Source organism: Furipterus horrens, unplaced genomic scaffold, assembly GCF_987537825.1.
Source record: "Furipterus horrens unplaced genomic scaffold, mFurHor1.1.pri manual_scaffold_6, whole genome shotgun sequence".
NCBI classification, from domain to species: Eukaryota; Metazoa; Chordata; class Mammalia; order Chiroptera; family Furipteridae; genus Furipterus; species Furipterus horrens.
Genome location: NW_028327176.1, coordinates 88,289,602 through 88,306,312, shown reverse-complemented (window position 1 = coordinate 88,306,312; position 16,711 = coordinate 88,289,602). Strand labels below are relative to the sequence as shown.

Here is a 16,711-nt window from a genome sequence, read left to right as displayed (position 1 = left end):
GAAACGCTGGCGATTAAGTGCAATCACAGGCCAATAGAACCTTACGAGGCGGAGTCCCTGCGTGAAAGTTTACCAGGGAGCCGCATCTCGCGACACGCGCGTACAGCGGAATAGGGTTTCCCCCCCGTCCCCAAACAACTCTGAGGAAAGCGGGTTAAAGAAGGTGTTAATTGACGTTGCGTTTTTAGAAAGGCGGGAGGGAAATAGAAGTCCTTCGGTAAGCAGTGCAGCACTCCCTTACAAAGCCTGGCTTCCCAGGATGGAAAATCCACTAACTGAAATCCGTGCCCTCCATTTTCCCTCTTCCCCACCACCACGAAATCAAGAATGAAAGGGAGTCCTGAAGTGCTCCACACGCGCCTCAAATTGACCCTCCGAGGAGCAGTAGAGGTGATGTCATCGCAGCGCGACGACAGGAAGTAAGCTCGTTGGTTGCTGTTCCGCGCGCGGTCCGGAGCTTCGGCGTGGGACAGCACGGCGATCTCCCCTCCTTTCTTCTCGCGGCGATGGATGATGTCTGCGCGTCGCCCGTGGACAAAGGTGGAGAGACAGGGCCGTCCGACGAGACGGCTGCTGCTCCCGGGAACTCCGAGGCTACTGACACGGACGGAATCCTGGAGGAAACTGACGGGGACGGAGATGGAGACGTCAAAGAAGCTGCGGCTGAGGAAGGCGAGGTAGGGAGGGGTGTGTTGATAAAATCTGGGGAGTACTTCAAGGTTGTGTTACTGACTGCTCAATCGGCTTCCTGGTTGATCCCTCCCAAACTAAGATAATCCGCGCCCACCAGGACTCCCTCTAGACTTGCAGTCGCGCGGGTGGGGAGAGAGTAGGGAGGAGACAAAACTATAGTGTTGGTTCGGTTCCAGAGACCCAAGCACTTCTGTTAATATTCTTAATCCCTGCCCTTGAGTATTAAAGCTACTTCTAAGGGAATTTTAAATAGCCTCTTGGTTTTCCGGGTGAGGAAACTGGGATCCAATGTCACCCTGAGACAGTGTAAGAACTAGAACCCAGGATCCCTAGAATTCCTTTCAACACAATATGGTTTCTCTTAGATGTTGCTTAAGCATATCTTTGTTATTATAGGCTGCGGAGTCGTTAAAGGGAGACTGAGGGAGTTATGGTTTAATCACGTTCTTACTCTTTTGGTACATTAACTGCCTCCAATGTCAAGGGTCTGTCTCTCTATAGCATAAACACACCAAACCCATCAGTTGTGCCACCCCAAAAGCTCAGCAGCGTTGCCTAGCCGAGCATCAGTCAGGGGACCAGAATGTCAGTGTTCACTGGGTTCCACTTCTGGAGATAGAATCTCGGGTTATTAGAGTTGTAAGTAAGGGACTTAAAGAAATCACGGAAAGATATTGGATTAGATAGAAACAGCCTTTTAAAGTTGCCTCAAAATGTATAAAGTAAGAACTTTTAGGGACAAAAAAAACAATGCGATGAATCTATTTTAAGAGGCAACCTTTGAAATATCTCAAGGACAGAAACTGAAGAATAATTAGCATAGTCCAAAAGAGAGCTCAATACATACAGAAATTTGCACCCAACAGAAGATAAAATTCTCTTTTTCTTTTTTTGATGCTTCTGAAACTCTTTTAAAAATTGACCATATACCTGACCACATGGAAAAGCAAAAATCCTTAAAACTAGAAATAATAGCCAGCCACATTCTGTTAGTACAGTGCAATAAACTTGAAATTAACAACAAAAGCTCCCCCCCACACACACCCACACACAAATATTAACACCTGGACATTTTAAACTGTTTTCTAAATAGCCCCTAGATTAAAGAAATTCCAGAGACACTACATCAAATCCTGTGAGGTTTGATCAAAACCTTATTTGAAGAGACATCCATAGCCTTTCCTATTTTTATTAACAAGCAGGAGATTTTGAAAATAAGAACCCTCAACAAACCAGAAAAAGAACAAAACAGACCAGAAGAATGTAGGAATGAGGAGGTAATAAAAATGAAAGTAGCTATTAATGAATGCCTAAAAAACATAAGAAATAGTAAAGATGCTGGCGAGGATGTGGAGAAAAGGGAACCCTAGTGCACTGCTGGTGGGAATGCAGACTGGTGCAGCCACTATGGAAAAGTTTGGAATTTCCTCAAAATACTAAAAATGGAACTGCCTTTTGATCCAGCAATTCCACTGCTAGGATTATACCCATAGAATCCTGAAACACCAATTCAGAAGAACCTGTGCACCCCTATGTTCATAGCAGCGCTATTTACAATAGCCAAGTGCTAGGAACAGCGTAAGTGCTGATCAGTAGATGAGTGGATCAAAAAACTGGTACATTTGCACCATGGAGTACTACGCAGCAGAAAGAAATAAGGAATTCTTAACCTTTCGCGACAGCATGGATGGAACTGGAGAGTATTATGCTTAGTGAAATAAACCAGGCAGCAAAAGACATACCACATGATCTCATCTAATACAGGAACCTAATAAACAAAGCAACAAACGAGCGAAATAGAACCAGAGACATGGAAATAAAGAACAGACTGACAGCGACCAGAGGGGAGGGGGAGGAGGGGGGAAGGAAGGAGAAGGGTCTAGTCAAGGAACAAGTATAAATGACCCATGGACATGGACAACAGGGTGGGGATTGACTGTGGAAGCGGGGCGGGGGGGGGGGGGGCAGGGGAGAGCAACAGGGAAAAATGGGACAACTGTAATAGAACAACAATTTTTTTAAAAAAGAAGAAATGCTTCAAATATGAACATGGCTCATGAGGAAGAAACCAGTTTATTTTGTGATGGATCCCAGGTAAGAGAATGGCAGAGGATTTAAAGAAAAAAGTATCATAGTACTATTTGAAATTATAGGCATAAATTGAACCAAACATTCTTTAATGCATTTGTCCATTAATCATTTATTCAGCATTTAAAGTTGATTACACTTTATTTCCTTCAAGAGTCTTTCCTCTACCCAACAAGGTATTTATAGGTGAATTCAAAATGAGTGCCCTCTAGGTTTTTTGTTTATAGCTTCTCCAGTTCAGTTGTGACCTTCCTCTGGTCACCTTCCTTCTCTAATCCTTGTCTATTTCTTCACCCTTGTTTGGCATTTTTGTTTTGTTTTATTTTTAATTTTTAATCTTTTTAAAATCCCTGATTAGTTGCCTAGCTCCAAATTTATGTTTCTGTTGTCCCAGCATTTTGACTTCATATCTTTACATCTGGAACTATAATTGTAGTAACCACCACCTTTATTTTGTCAAGTGTTACAACCATGCTGTGCTTTGACAGGTCCAATGGGGACAGTTTCAAACTGAAGGAACATTATAGTTGGGTGGCCAAGGCACAATTTGCAAACTAATCCACATCATTGCCTTTAAAATATATTTTGCTGAAACCATCAATTACAGACTTATTAATTAGTAAGAATCTTGTTTCCTTGTACCAATTATGTCCTGCTCCGAAGTTCTGAAATCTCATTTCTCTTCCTGTTGGAGAAATATTTGCTTGGGAATCAAAAGCCTTTACATATGAAAAAAATAATAATAAAGACCTGGTTATTTGAAATGTAAATGCACAGCATTATGAAATAACAAAGAGCTATTGGCACTCATATGGGGAGATCTTTAAAGTTATAAGAAATTTTAATATTTAAATTTAAAGCAAATAAATTTTAAAATCTAAGAAAATGGCTCATATTTTGAAGGAAAATATAAATCACCAAAATTGAACCACAAAGAGGTTAGAAAACTTGTATAAATCAGTAACTGGAGAAGAAATTGAAAAGGTTATTAAACATATACGACCCTCACTTTCACCTACCTCTCATTCCTCTGAGGGTTTTTTGTTTTTGTTTTTGTTTTTTAATTTTATTTATTTTTAGAGAGGGGAAGGGAGAGAGAGAAAGAGAGAGAAAGACATCGGTCAGTTGCCTCTCGAATGCCCCCAACCAGAGACCTGGCCCACAACCCAGGCATGTGCGAATCCAACCGGCAACCCTTCAGTTTGCGGGATATCACCCCACCCACTGAGCCACACCAGTCAGAGCTTATATTCGTCTGAGTTTAAATGTGAGTTTCTGCTTTAGGGAAACAGGTTAAATCCCATTAATGAGGTTTGTTGTATTCTTAGATTGTAAATTAAGTTGGAGGAGATGAAGCTTGAATGTTGATTTTTTGTTTTGTTAATTAAACATCTAGCATGATGTCAAATGCTTTAGTGTGGGAGAGTAAATGATAAGAAAAATCCTATCAAAAAGTTTTCAGACTTACGGCCAAGATGGAGGCCTAGACTGGCATGCTCAGTCTCCCTCCACAACTAAGGACTACAACTATCGCAAAACTAGAAATAACCAGAAGTTCCAGAAAATAAAGCTACATGGAAGTCCAACGTATGAAGTTATAAACAAGTGGTGGTCGTCTGGACAGGAAGGAGGGGCAAAGCCGGGGCGGAGAGGCCAAGCTGTGCTGGCGGCGGCAGCTGCGGCAACAAGTGGCGGGATCCAGTAAGCACAGACACCCATATTTAAGGGGAGGCGAGAAGCGCCCAGGAACCAACCCAGGCTGCAGGCTAAACCCATCAGCTCGAGATTCCAACACCCGGGGAAGGCAGACCCCATTGTCTTGGACTGTGAGGCCCAGAGGGCATGGGGATGGAGGAGGAGGCTCCCTGTCTCTCAGTGGAGAGAGAACAGCAGGAATCCATCTTGGACCCCCGCCCCCACACAAAGCGCCACATTGTGGTGAGAAGGGTCACCGGGTAGTGACAAGTGCACAGGGCTCTGCCCCCGATAGAGTAGGAGGGGGTCCTAGCCCCCACCCAAGAAGGAAAGATAAACGAAAACAGTCAGTATGGCAGGAATCATGATTGAAATACCAATCATGCAGCTAACCAAAAAGCAAATACATGAATTAACCGATGAACAAATAGAAAATCTTTCTGAGGCTCAGTTCAGAGCTATAGTCATAACGCAGCTTACAGAATTAACAAAAGATATTGAACAAGGTGGGGAAAGAATGAAGGCTAGTCCTGCTGAAATGAACGAAAATACATATGAGACAAGTGGTGAGGGAAGGAAAACAAGCGATCAAATCAACATATCAAAAACACAGGGAAGGAACAAACAGTCAACCAGTGCAGAAAGAGGAAACAAAAAGTGAGGGAAATGAGAAGAAGCTCAGAAACCTCTGGGACAACTATAAGCGAACGAACATTCGAATTATAGGGTTGCCAGAGGGTGAAGAACTAGAAGTTGAAAAATTATGTGAAAAAATAATGAAGCAGAACTTCTCTAACTTGGGGAAGGTAATAGACTTACAGGTCCAGGAAGCACAGAGAGTTCCAGAAAAACTGGAGCCAGGGAGAACCACACCAAGACACATTATAATCAAAATGTCAAAAATTAAGGATAAAGAGAGAATCTTAAAAACAGCAAGAGAGAAGAAAAGAATTATGTACAAAGTGGTCCCAATTAGACTGTCAGCTGATTTCTCAAAGGACACTCTACAGGCAAGAAGGGACTGGCAAGAAATGTTCAAAGTAACGAAAAGCAAAAACCTATAACCACGAATACTCTATCCAGCGAAGCTCTCATTCAGAATAGAAGGGCAGAGAAAGTGCTTCCAGGACAAAGTAAAACTGAAGGAGTTCATAGATCCAAACCACTGTTATATGAAATGTTAAAGGAACTTGTTTGGGAGAAAGAAGATCAAAACTATGAACATTAAAATGAAAACTGTATCACAACAACCAACAACAGAAGCTAGGGAATTGAAACAAAGTCAAACTAAGTAGGCAACAAGAGTGGAAAAAGAATTAGAGGTATGGGGGACATATTGGGGGGAGGTCAGCTGGGAGAGGGAAGAGGGAAAGGGAGGGAGATGATGCAGGAATTAAGAAGCATAGTAGGAGGGAGTGGAGTAGACAGGAAGATGTTGAGAAGAACTATATGCACAATCAATGGGCATGGACTAAGCGGGGCTGGACAACTGGAGGTGGGGCGTCACAGTGGAGGGGAGCAGAGGGAAAAGAAATTGGCACAACTAACAGCATAATCAATAAAATATATTTTTTTTAAATGTTTTCAATCTGGTAAATGTTTGTATGATACAACAGAATTAAAAGATAGGAAGAAAAGAGTACTACACATGGGAGAAGCTCACTTAAATGTTCCAAATTCAAAGAAACACTGTTTTGATGAGAAGATGCCTCCTTTTAAATATTCTTTCCATATATGCCTCCTTTTAAATATTCTGTCCACATGGAATCATTATGAATGAAGAGATCTGTAGATTTAGAGGCAGAAGAGCTGGCTGGATGGAAAGGACTTTCCTGACATCCCCTCTAAAGAATGAGGTTAGGGGAGTGGGCTCAGGGGGAGAGGGGTTTTCATGACCCTTAGCATTTTATTGCCCTTGTAAACAGATATGGGAGCTCTGATCATAGCCAAACTGAAAAACTGGATTTTTAGCTAGTTTTCTTCTCATAGCTGGGCTACAAACTTCTTTAGGAGAGATAGTGTATCCTACACTTGATGGTACAGCCAGTGCCTGGAACCAAAAAGCTACTGAATAAATGGATTTGTTGTGTTGTGAGAATGATGTCTTCTTACCTTGCCCAAGTCTAGAAAGTAGGCCAAATCTATAAAAGCGTTTCTTTCATCTTCTCAGCTCAAGAATCAGGACATCTCAGATTTAACAGCAGTTGAAAGGGAAGATTCATCATTACTCACTCCTGCAGCCAAAAAACTGAAAATAGACACCAAAGAAAAGAAAGAGAAGAAGCAGAAAGTGGATGAAGATGAGATTCAAAAGATGCAGTAAGTTACTTTCTGATATTTCCCCATTGCAATACTCTAACTTAACCACACAAAGTTAATAAATTTTTCTTGATCTTTAATTTTTTTCTTTCATAAACTCAAAGAAAATAAAGCAATTAATACATTGGTATATCATAGAAAATATAAACAAATAAAAAGAAATTATCACCATACCACCAAGATAAACACTGTTAATATTTTAATGTATATCCTCCAAAATATTTTCTATACATATATAGGGGTGGGCAAAAGTAGGTTTACAGTTGTGAGTATGTAAAACACGGTTTATTTTTTCCCATCACCATTTATCCAGAGTTGTTTATTGTATTATTTATTTGTATTACAACTGTAAACCTACTTTTATCCACCTCTGTATATTTATAAACTAAAATTTTCAAAGATATTAAATATTGTAACCCTTTTTTGTTTCACATTAAATGTGGTGAGTGCCCTGCATATTAATAACTATACAAATAGGTCATAATTTTCTTTTAAATAGAAATAACTTCATTATGTCTTCTGATTGTAAAAGTAGTATGGCCTCACTGCAAATAATTCAGAGAATATAGAAAAATAGAAAAAATAGCCCTGGCTGCCATGGCTCAGTGGATTGAGTGTCGGCCTGCGAGCCAAGTGTCGCCGGTTCGATTCCCAGTCAGGGCACATTACTAGGTTGCACATCAGGTCCCCAGTTGGGGGCGCGAGTGAGAGGCAACCACACAGTGATGTTACTCTCCCTTTCTCCTTTCCCCTCTCTCTAAAAATAAAATAAATAAATAATTAATTTAAAAAAAAGAAAAGAAAAAATAATCACCCATAATTCTACCACTCAGAGTTTACCCAGGGTATATACCTTTTCAGATTTTTTTAAATGTTTGATATATATTGCTAAATATTTTCATGTTAGTAAATATGCCCGTAAATCATCATTTGTAATGGTTACATGTAGTCTATTGTGTGGATGAACTATAATTTAACCAATGCCTGTAGCGGTTCTAGTGTTTTGGATATTTTTCTTTTGACAGCATTATCATGAATATCTTGAGCATATCTTTACATATTTGTCCATTTGTTTCCTAAAATAAACTAGAAGTGTAATTGCTAGTTCAAATAGTATAAAGATTTTCAAAGGATTTTTATACGTATTTCTAAATTCTCCAGAAGGGTTGTTCCACTTCAGATTCTTCCTGCATGTATGAGTTTCTGTCTTCCCATTCTCATTAGTACCATTCTTTTTAATACTTGTCAATCTGTCTTGTGAAAAATATTATTACAAATATTTCCCCCCTTAATCGATTAATGTTAAGAACTACTGGTTTGAATATAAATTTATATGTTAAATTTATACCATCATGTGAAGTGTAGTAAGACAGCAGTATGGGGAGAGAGCCTAATGCTGAAAACACAGTATAGTACAATAGAATGACTCAACATTGTTGTTTTTGTTCTTAATAAATTAAGAAATGAAGTTGTGTTTCACTTAGGGTCAAGTTCCCTGAGAGTAGAAATACCTTCATTCCTCATGAACACTAAACCTAACACTGACCCCTTGAAAATTCATTTGCTAATTGACATTTCATTTTATTGATTTAATGATATATTTTAAGCATTCTTTCTTATAAGTGTACTTAATTACCTGAATCTTTGTCTAGAATCCTGGTTTCTTCTTTTTCTGAGGAGCAGCTGAACCGTTATGAAATGTATCGCCGGTCAGCTTTCCCTAAGGCAGCCATTAAAAGGGTAAGGATGGACTATCATCATACTTCGTTTTCATCATCTAAGAGAACTGAACTAGACTCGAGTTATGTCCTTTGGCGTTTGGAAATGAGGTGTTAGGCAAGTTGGTGGATCATTTAGGCGAGACTATGAAAATGTTTCTCAATAATCTGATCAATTGCAATTTTGTATTCCTGGGATGGTGTTTCAACAAACAGAATCCTTGCTTTAGTCTTAATTTCAGCAACCAACCTTTAGTAAACACTTTTTGAGTGCAGAGCTCTTATGGTTTCTTGTTTCTAAAGCCAGTCCTTGACTAACTTAATCAGAGTCTTTGTTCTTCTTTCAAGCTGATCCAGTCCATCACTGGCACCTCTGTGTCTCAGAATGTTGTCATTGCTATGTCTGGTATTTCCAAGGTTTTCGTCGGGGAAGTGGTAGAAGAAGGTGAGTGGTGTTGGTATAAGTAATGGATTGAACCTGTGATGGTCTTATTTTCAAGAATATCTGGACTAAGGGACTTATATGGCACCTCTAAGTAGTTTCCACTTAGACTAGAAGTTAACCAAGGCAGGAAACCTTTGTATTCAGCAGAGCATGACCATTATTCCTTCAGAGTTTCCATACTGGGAGTCAGGAAGCATCCAGGAAATGTCCCTTCCTGGTTTCTCTCCTCAGCCCAGGCTGACAGAAGCAGACTTTGTATTTTTCTCCAATGAACCTTACTCATTTCTGCTGTTAAAAGTAACGATACAAGAAAAACAATCACTGTGGCTGACCAGTGTGGCATGGTGCAGAGTTATCCCTGACGTTATGACTCCTGGGAACTGCCTACCTATCCATCAAGTAAAGCACTTGGCTACTGCCCACTGCTAATCTCTAGCTGGTGAAATGTTTTGTTTTTTAAGCAGATTTATTTTTAACTGTTGCCTATGATAAAGTCTGAAAAAGGAATTTTTTAAGTTTTATTGATTGATTTTTGGAGAGAGAGAAGGTAACATCAATTTGTTGTTCCACTTATTTATGCATTCATTAGTTCATTCTTGTATGTGCCCTGACCACGGATCGAACCCACAACCTTGGCATATTGGTTTGATGCTCTAACCAACTGAGCTACTTGGCCAGGGATATTATACCAAAGGCAAAACGATACATTTTATAGCATCTTTTTAAGAAGAGAGAATGTATTGGTTTCATAGCAAGCTTTAGAAGATTAATGAGAATTACAGGACTCAAAGGAGTGTGAATAAGCTCTGGTGTGATAATGAAACTTTCTCCTTGCCCTGTTTAGCGCTGGATGTATGTGAGAAGTGGGGAGAAACACCACCACTACAACCCAAACATATGAGGGAGGCTGTCCGGCGGTTAAAGTCAAAGGGACAGATACCCAACTCAAAGCACAAAAAAATCATCTTCTTCTAAGACCAAAGCCTAGAAAGGCCTCGTACTGGACAACATACTGGTTCCAGACTCCAGATTGCAGAGTTCGTGTGCTGGTGTTTTAGTACCTGCCCGTGAAAAGACACTCTGATGTTCATCACACCTAGAAGGCATGCAGCCTGTTTCGTACTTGCCTTGACTAAGTATTGAGACCTTAGGGCATTTTGAAGCATTTCACTGTCCCTTGGCTAGTTGAAAGAAGAAAGGCACGTGGGCCTCAAGCATCTTCTGGACAGGGAATCTGCTTTCATGGAGAAAGCCTTTCCAAGACAATTTTGATGGTTTCACATTGAAGCCCGAAGTTGCTGTGTCTTATGTTATTTCTTACATATGGTTTTGAGTAAATGAAACCACCAGAAACTTTTGACTTGTGATGATCTAACATGAACAACGTAGACACAGGAGTAGTGGAGTAGTTTGTCCCTGTAAACATTTTAAGGTTCTTCTATGGATTTTCATGAGTGACCATTAAACTGTTTTCTAACTTGTCATATGTGTATTCATTTTCTGTCTAATTGGTTGGGATTTTGGTATCATAATAAAACTAGTCTTGGTTTTTTTGTGAAAATTTGAGCCCTTCCCACTTCCTAGAGCTATTAAAATTTAATCTTATAGAAGAATACTGAAAGCACTTAAAGTCAATGTAAAAGTCCATATATTTCAGATTTCTTATAAATATATATACCACAACCAGTACTGTTTAATAAGTTTAATTTTAATTTGCTTTTTTCAGGTGGTTCACAGAACCAGTACACTCAAAGTTTAGGTATTGCAATATTAAAATTTCCCAATACCAGTGTTCCAGTTCATCAGATACATTCTCATTGTTTTCCTCAAATAGAGGGGAATGGAGTGACCTTTTATTGACAGTGATTAGCAGTAATAAGGCTACATTAGCAATCCTCAAGAATTCTTCCCTCTGTCATTCAATGTTACAAGGAGTAGGGCTTTGAAGCTGTTCTCTTCTGAAGCTTTCCTGAGCATGTCTTAGTAAAGATTCCAGTTCTGTTTAGCACCGGAGTAGGGGAAAGAACTTGGACTCACAAAGTTGGGCAAATCTAACTTTTAGTATCTAAAGTCATGGCTTTAACATGTACTTAGCCACAATGGAGAAGACACTTCAGTGGGGCATTCCACAAAGAAATGCTCTTAAGACTCAGGCTACATCTTGACCAAAAATTAATGGACTAGGGGAGGAAAAAACAAACAAAAAAAAAGATATTCTCTCAGCTCAAACAAGATTTCTTTTTAACAGTTAGAGGAACTGAAACTTACAAATAACAAGGGAGAAAGTTCACATCCCAAGTCTGGCCACTTTGCAAAACCTCACAGTTTAAGATTATTTAAGGGTTTCACCTTGTTCCTGTTGTAAAGGACGGGAAAATAATCCCCATTCAACAGTAGCTACTATCCATACCTACCCACGGGTGAACAGGAACATTGCTATTCTAGCAGAAGGTGGGGAAGCCTTAGATCTAGGTGGACGGATAGTACATCACACCAGAATCTCTTGAAACACTTAATAATGACCATGGTAAATCATAATGCAATAACACAGTTTGGGCAGGTCTCAAATAACCAGATGTTATCCTACTAGTTCATGCAGCAATGTTCAGCTCCATAGTTGTGGTGTTACTGTAACATTTTAGAAGTTTAGGCAAATATTAACTAAATGAGGCAAAAAAACAAGCCCTCAGTGTAAAGGTTGGAATGGAAAGTTCCCACATCACCACAGCAATATTTCAAACAACCTTTCCATGACCCTCCTGAACTGAGGGGAAGCTAATGTAAATGGGTTAAATGGAAGCACTTAAGTTATGGGATACAAGGGGGGACCCAAAAGAAATGGAATTATCTTCTGGAGGGTGGGCCCCTTGTAGTATAGGCTTCTCCCACTAAGTATTCTAGGAACCCATCTGTATCAGTGTACCAGCTGGCATTGTTGTGAGAGGCTGACTTTTTTTTTTGCAGACTCAACACGCCCATTTCATGATGGGTGATTTATGAGTGCACCTGCCCACACTGTGTTGTGTGTTGAGCAGTTTTGGACTAAAACCAGCATGAAATCCGTACCCCACCCTCCCTATTCACCTAATCTTGCCCTGAGTGCCTTTTTCTTATTTCCCCGGATGAAAAAAGTCCTCAAAGGAAAACGTTTTGCCGATGTGGAAGAGGTGAAACAAAAAACAGCAGAAGCACTAAAAGGCATCAAAATCGACAAGTTCAAAAACTGTTCTGAGCAGTGGAAAAAACATCTTGATAGGTGTATTGCATCAAATAGTACTTTGAAAGTCACTGAAGTTTAAACATGTAAGAATATACAATTTTTAATAAATAAATTCCAGTGGGTTTTTTTTGGTCCCCCCCTTGTATGTGAGGGGTGGTGTTTACATCTTGTATATATTCCATATACAGAGACCATTCCCTTTAGAACCATTAAAAAAAATAAGGTTGAGGCCCATGGCAAAATCAGTCAGATTAAAAATATACACAAGAATAGAATCCATGCCTTCAGTCTTAAGTCAAAGAAACTAAGTTAATTATTCCAGTGAGTTGAAAACACAATTTGAGATTGATAACAATCCTTGCAGCTTGGCTAAGAGATTTAAACCAGTTCATATGCACTAAAACAACTCTTAAGTACATCCATGTAAACAGGAAATCTAGCCAATCACAGATGATACATAGTTGTACATGTTTCACAGCTGAAACAGTGATGGACAGTGGCTGGAGTCGAGGGAAAGTGGTGCTATCATCACTCCAGACGTTTTCTTGAGGTATTATTTCTTGTTCACAGTCTTCGAGCTCCAAGGCAGAAATCATAAGCAGTTCAAAGGAGCTGACGCTATTTTTTCCTTCAATTGTTTTTCCTTTACATTTATCCTGAGAATAATCAATCAGTTCACATTTCTTCATTATGAAAAAAATTTTTTTCATTCTCCCATGGAATAGAAGTATGAAGTTATACAAGATGATTTTTACTAAAATTCCATGGGGCAAATGACCCCTACATTTCCTGAGGGAGGATTTCAAGACACAATGGCCAAAGCTGCCACATAGTGGAAGTGAAATTTAGGGCTCCATTTGTCACATCAACAGGAACTCCAGAGAGGAAACCTGACAGCTCTGGTGTTTAAAAGGGGGATGGAGGTGGGGTGGGGTGGAGGGGGCAGTTTGCCTTGGTACTGCCCAGATTTGTTTCTGTTGCCTTCCACCAAGTACAGGCTTAAGGTGAATGTATACCAGGCAATGCCTATTAGACATGTTCCTTGCAAGGAGAGATGACAGAGAGATATGGTGGATTGGGGAGGAGAGAAAGGGAAGAATAATCAGTGTGATTTTAAACCAATTCAGGTGAGCCAATGGTTGAATACTGCCATTTTCCAGCTACTGGATCTCCCTCCTCCCCTTCCAAGAACATTAGAAATGCCATACTTGAGAGGACCAGTGATCCATTTTGTTCACCATTCTGCCTTTGAAAGAAACATTAAGGGGAAGTTTGTGGAGGGACACACATAGCCTCTCAGTTGTATTTCAACAAATAGCCCTAATGGCCTGTAAGTCCTTTGGGGAGGCCTGAACCATACAAGGACTCCTCTTAGCCCTCCTGCACCCATCCCTAGTTTCTGCCAGTGCCACTTCTTGGGCAAGGAAGCCAGGTTTCCGATTTACTAGGAGAAGTGCTTTCTTTGACCTGCAGTTATGAGATAAAGCCCTAGAGCTAGTACTTTGGGACCTGGTGAAAATGTCCTTACTCTTGACCAGATATTTGATCAAACACTACCCTCAGCTTTCATCACAACAGAATTGGAGCCAACTTTTTAAGGATGTGTCCTCATTTAAGTGCTTCTACCCCGATAACTTTTGCTGTTGCCTGGACCTGTATTTTATAAGTAAGGTTGTCCGAAGCGCAAGGGTAATTTAAGACACTAGCATGGTTGTGTGTGAGGCCCGTTTTCTGTTGTCTCCTTGTGCCCTTCCTGATGATGCAGTTGGGCTTTTGGCCACAGCACCACTTTGACCCCAGCCCCTCTCAGCAATGCCTAGGTTTCCTTCCTGAGTTCTAACAGAGCTCACTGGCTTGTCAGCTGCTGAGTTTTCTGTAAGTGCATCACTTCACATTTGCCTACACCGAACCTCACCTGTCACCTTCCTTAGTATTCACAGCCTGGCTGTGGCCCTTCTGCAATTTTCCTTTTTTTTTTTAAAGTCTCTTCTGGTTTACCTTTCAATGCCTAGAAGTAGTGGCATAATTACATTATAATGTCCTACTTTCAGATTATTTATAAAAATCTTAAATAAGGTTAAACCAAGCATCAACCAGTAGGAAACGTCCCCTGTTAACATTCTCTCCAGAACAATATTTATTCTTAAGTCTCTAAGCATGACAAAATATTCCCACAATCTCATAGTAACTAGTGCTTTTAAAACTGCCTTAGTGAAGAACTTGACAAAAGTTCTTTAAAAGTCTGAACAAATTAGATCTTGTTCCTTCTTGAACACATGTTTCTGTTTATCATCAAAAATCTACAATATACAAGTCAGGCGTTATTCCCCATAGGGAAACAATTTTATCTTTCCTTCAATAGGTCATCTGTAATTAGGACTTTACTGACACTAATAAATCACTAGTATACCATTCTGCCAGTTCAAGGTGAGTTACTGATGAGTTCTGTCCAATCAACACAGCTTGAAAACATTACAGATGAAGGTAGTGTTAGGGAAGAATTAGGTAAAAAAATAAAGGAGGAAATTGCACTTTTATGGGACAGGGGCAAAATCTAGAAAGGTTCAAGGGTATTTTTTTTTTAACTTAAGTCAAAATTACATGATTTTAAAAAGCCACAGTGATAGAGGGGAGTAAGACGCAACATAGTTGAGATGTTTGTTACAATTTAAAACACATTGTCAGCTCCCAAACCAAGTGCCAAGGAGTGTGCTGGGGAAACAGATGTGCTAGGGACCCCAGGGAGATAGAGAAACCACCTCTGAGGGACAGCCATGGGAGAGACAGGACTCGAGGTGGGCACCTGGGGCTCAGAATCAAGCTTCCTATTGATCCCCACCATGTCATGCCTTCAACCTAGCTCAGAGTGGATACTTTTTTCTTGACTTAAATTTCAAATAAGTTGTGTTGTAGAAGGGAAAGATGATACAACTGAGCCACTACTGTGGTTTACTTTCTTTCACAGCACCACAGTCATGAAAGCAGAACAAAGGAAGCTTAACCCTGAAAATTCTGATTGTAATCTCAGCCAAGATGGCATGTATTTGGTTCCCTTTCTAAACCAAGCAGGGTCCCAGTATCCCTTATTCTTGTGCCTCTGATGGCTGTTTCCTGTTCCACTCTACTACCATGGCCGGAGCTCAGGCCAAGGACCGAAAAGGTCTGCCACAGGAAGCTCTAGGACGTAGAATCTTTGGTGGCTCTGTGTGTGACTGAAGAGGTGAGTAGTGTTGCTGTTCACACAGGTTGTGAAGGAAGCAAATGTCTCTGTCATGAAACCATGTGGTGAAATGGCCCTATAGTGTGGAGAAAATCCCCCCTAGTGTGCAGAGGACCAAAAGGCTTTATCTAGGCAAGACATGATGCTTCAGCCACGCACAAAGCTGCCTGCCACTTCCTGGAACATGGTCGTGCTTTGCCCTATCTGCCATCCAAGGCAGAACAGCCGGCAGAAAGGAGTGAGTGGAGCGCTCCCAGGTTCCTCTGGTATCCTTAGCCTGCTTGTTCCCTACTGGAGGCTGCCTTCTGTCACAGGTGGTAGTATTGCTGGTGATCTCCTCTCTCCTTGGCAGAGACGGCAGAGCTGCTGCTATCAGAGCTCAAAGAGGGGGTTATATTTCCTAATCTCCTGAAGAAGTTTGTCTTTGTCCTCATTGGCACTGGCCAGTGCTTGTTTAGTTTCTCTAAGTTCCTTTTGTAGGGTACTCAGTTCTTTCACCTGAGGAACAATAAGTAATTCACAATTAATGAACAAGGTAACACACCTTGCACAGAATAAAAAATTAGAACACAGTAAGGGAACAAGGCAGAAGAATTCAAGCAGAAAGATCCATAAATTTGGTCAATGATCAAGAGAACCCAGTTAGATTTTTTTCTAACAGCCTAATCCCCTCTCCAGATTCATCAGATACAGGAACAGCAACGGGCAGAATGTGTGGTCAGCAACCATCCACCTCCAGCTTCTGATTTACATCTTCTGTTCAGCACTTCTAGAGGCTGCTGCTAGATGACAGAAGCCCATGTGTACACAGCACAAGAAACCTTTGTGCCTCCTGGATTTTATCAGCTTCTGTGATTAGTCCCTAAGCGTTTATGGGAAAGGTACTGTTCAGTTAGGTCCTCACCTGCTGTCCAAAAGCCTCCCCTGTGGGGACCAGAAGCACCTGTTCTTTGGGGGGCTGTCTCTTCTCACTTTTAGACACTTCAGCTGAGGATGTCCTGTCTTGAGCAGCAGCTGGAAAAAAAGTGACAGATTGCTGCCAACATGCAGACAATTCCTAGCTGTCTGTCACCTCTTCCCTTACAGGAGAAAAAAGGCAGAGAAGCCAGGGGGCTGCCACGGCCAACTCACCGCCTACATGGAACACACCATCATCACTCCGCTTCAGCACGACATGCTCCATGGCCAAGGTGATGGGGATGGGGCCTGGAGATGTCGGATAGATGGGGGGCACATCATCCTACAGGAAGGAGGAAAAGCACATGATGCCGCCAACCAGCTCAGAGCCATTCAGGTAACAACTCACGCTTCCA

At 40.8% G+C, this 16,711-nt stretch overlaps 2 protein-coding genes across 3 annotated transcripts in view; one reads left to right on the top strand and one right to left on the bottom strand.

Annotated features, from left to right (window-relative positions):
* The first annotated feature begins 393 nt into the window (after positions 1-393).
* Positions 394-10,442, top strand: TAF11 (TATA-box binding protein associated factor 11). 2 transcript variants are annotated; one of them, XM_090280408.1, is made up of 5 exons: positions 398-677; positions 6,647-6,795; positions 8,448-8,535; positions 8,862-8,958; positions 9,803-10,442. In XM_090280408.1, exons 1-5 carry the CDS (start codon positions 507-509, stop codon positions 9,931-9,933), a joined length of 636 nt encoding a protein of 211 aa, XP_090136534.1. In that variant the 5' UTR covers positions 398-506; the 3' UTR covers positions 9,934-10,442. The 2 variants fall into 2 exon arrangements, with proteins under 2 accessions (XP_090136535.1, XP_090136534.1); XM_090280409.1 differs by lacking the exon at positions 8,862-8,958 and having other exon boundaries at positions 394-677; positions 9,803-9,925.
* Positions 10,443-12,247: 1,805 nt separating this feature from the next.
* Positions 12,248-16,711, bottom strand: part of BLTP3A (bridge-like lipid transfer protein family member 3A) — a 64,955-nt gene continuing 60,491 nt past the window's right edge. Inside the window, exons 19-21 of the mRNA XM_090282252.1 lie at positions 16,530-16,638; positions 16,303-16,412; positions 12,248-15,896 (exon numbers count right to left, since the gene is read on the bottom strand). Of these exons, the coding sequence (XP_090138378.1) occupies positions 15,771-15,896; positions 16,303-16,412; positions 16,530-16,638 (345 nt within the window). The 3' untranslated portion in view covers positions 12,248-15,770. The remainder of the gene's footprint in view (positions 15,897-16,302; positions 16,413-16,529; positions 16,639-16,711) is intronic.

What these genes read in the sequence shown, in the direction of transcription:
- TAF11 (XM_090280408.1), top strand. Translation starts at nt 507, where the DNA reads ATGGATGATGTCTGCGCGTCGCCCGTGGACAAAGGTGGAGAGACAGGG. An exon ending in GATGAGATTCAAAAGATGCA is followed by an intron (nt 6,796 to 8,447) that starts GTAAGTTACTTT and finishes ATCTTTGTCTAG; the next exon opens with AATCCTGGTTTCTTCTTTTT. An exon ending in CGGGGAAGTGGTAGAAGAAG is followed by an intron (nt 8,959 to 9,802) that starts GTGAGTGGTGTT and finishes TGCCCTGTTTAG; the next exon opens with CGCTGGATGTATGTGAGAAG.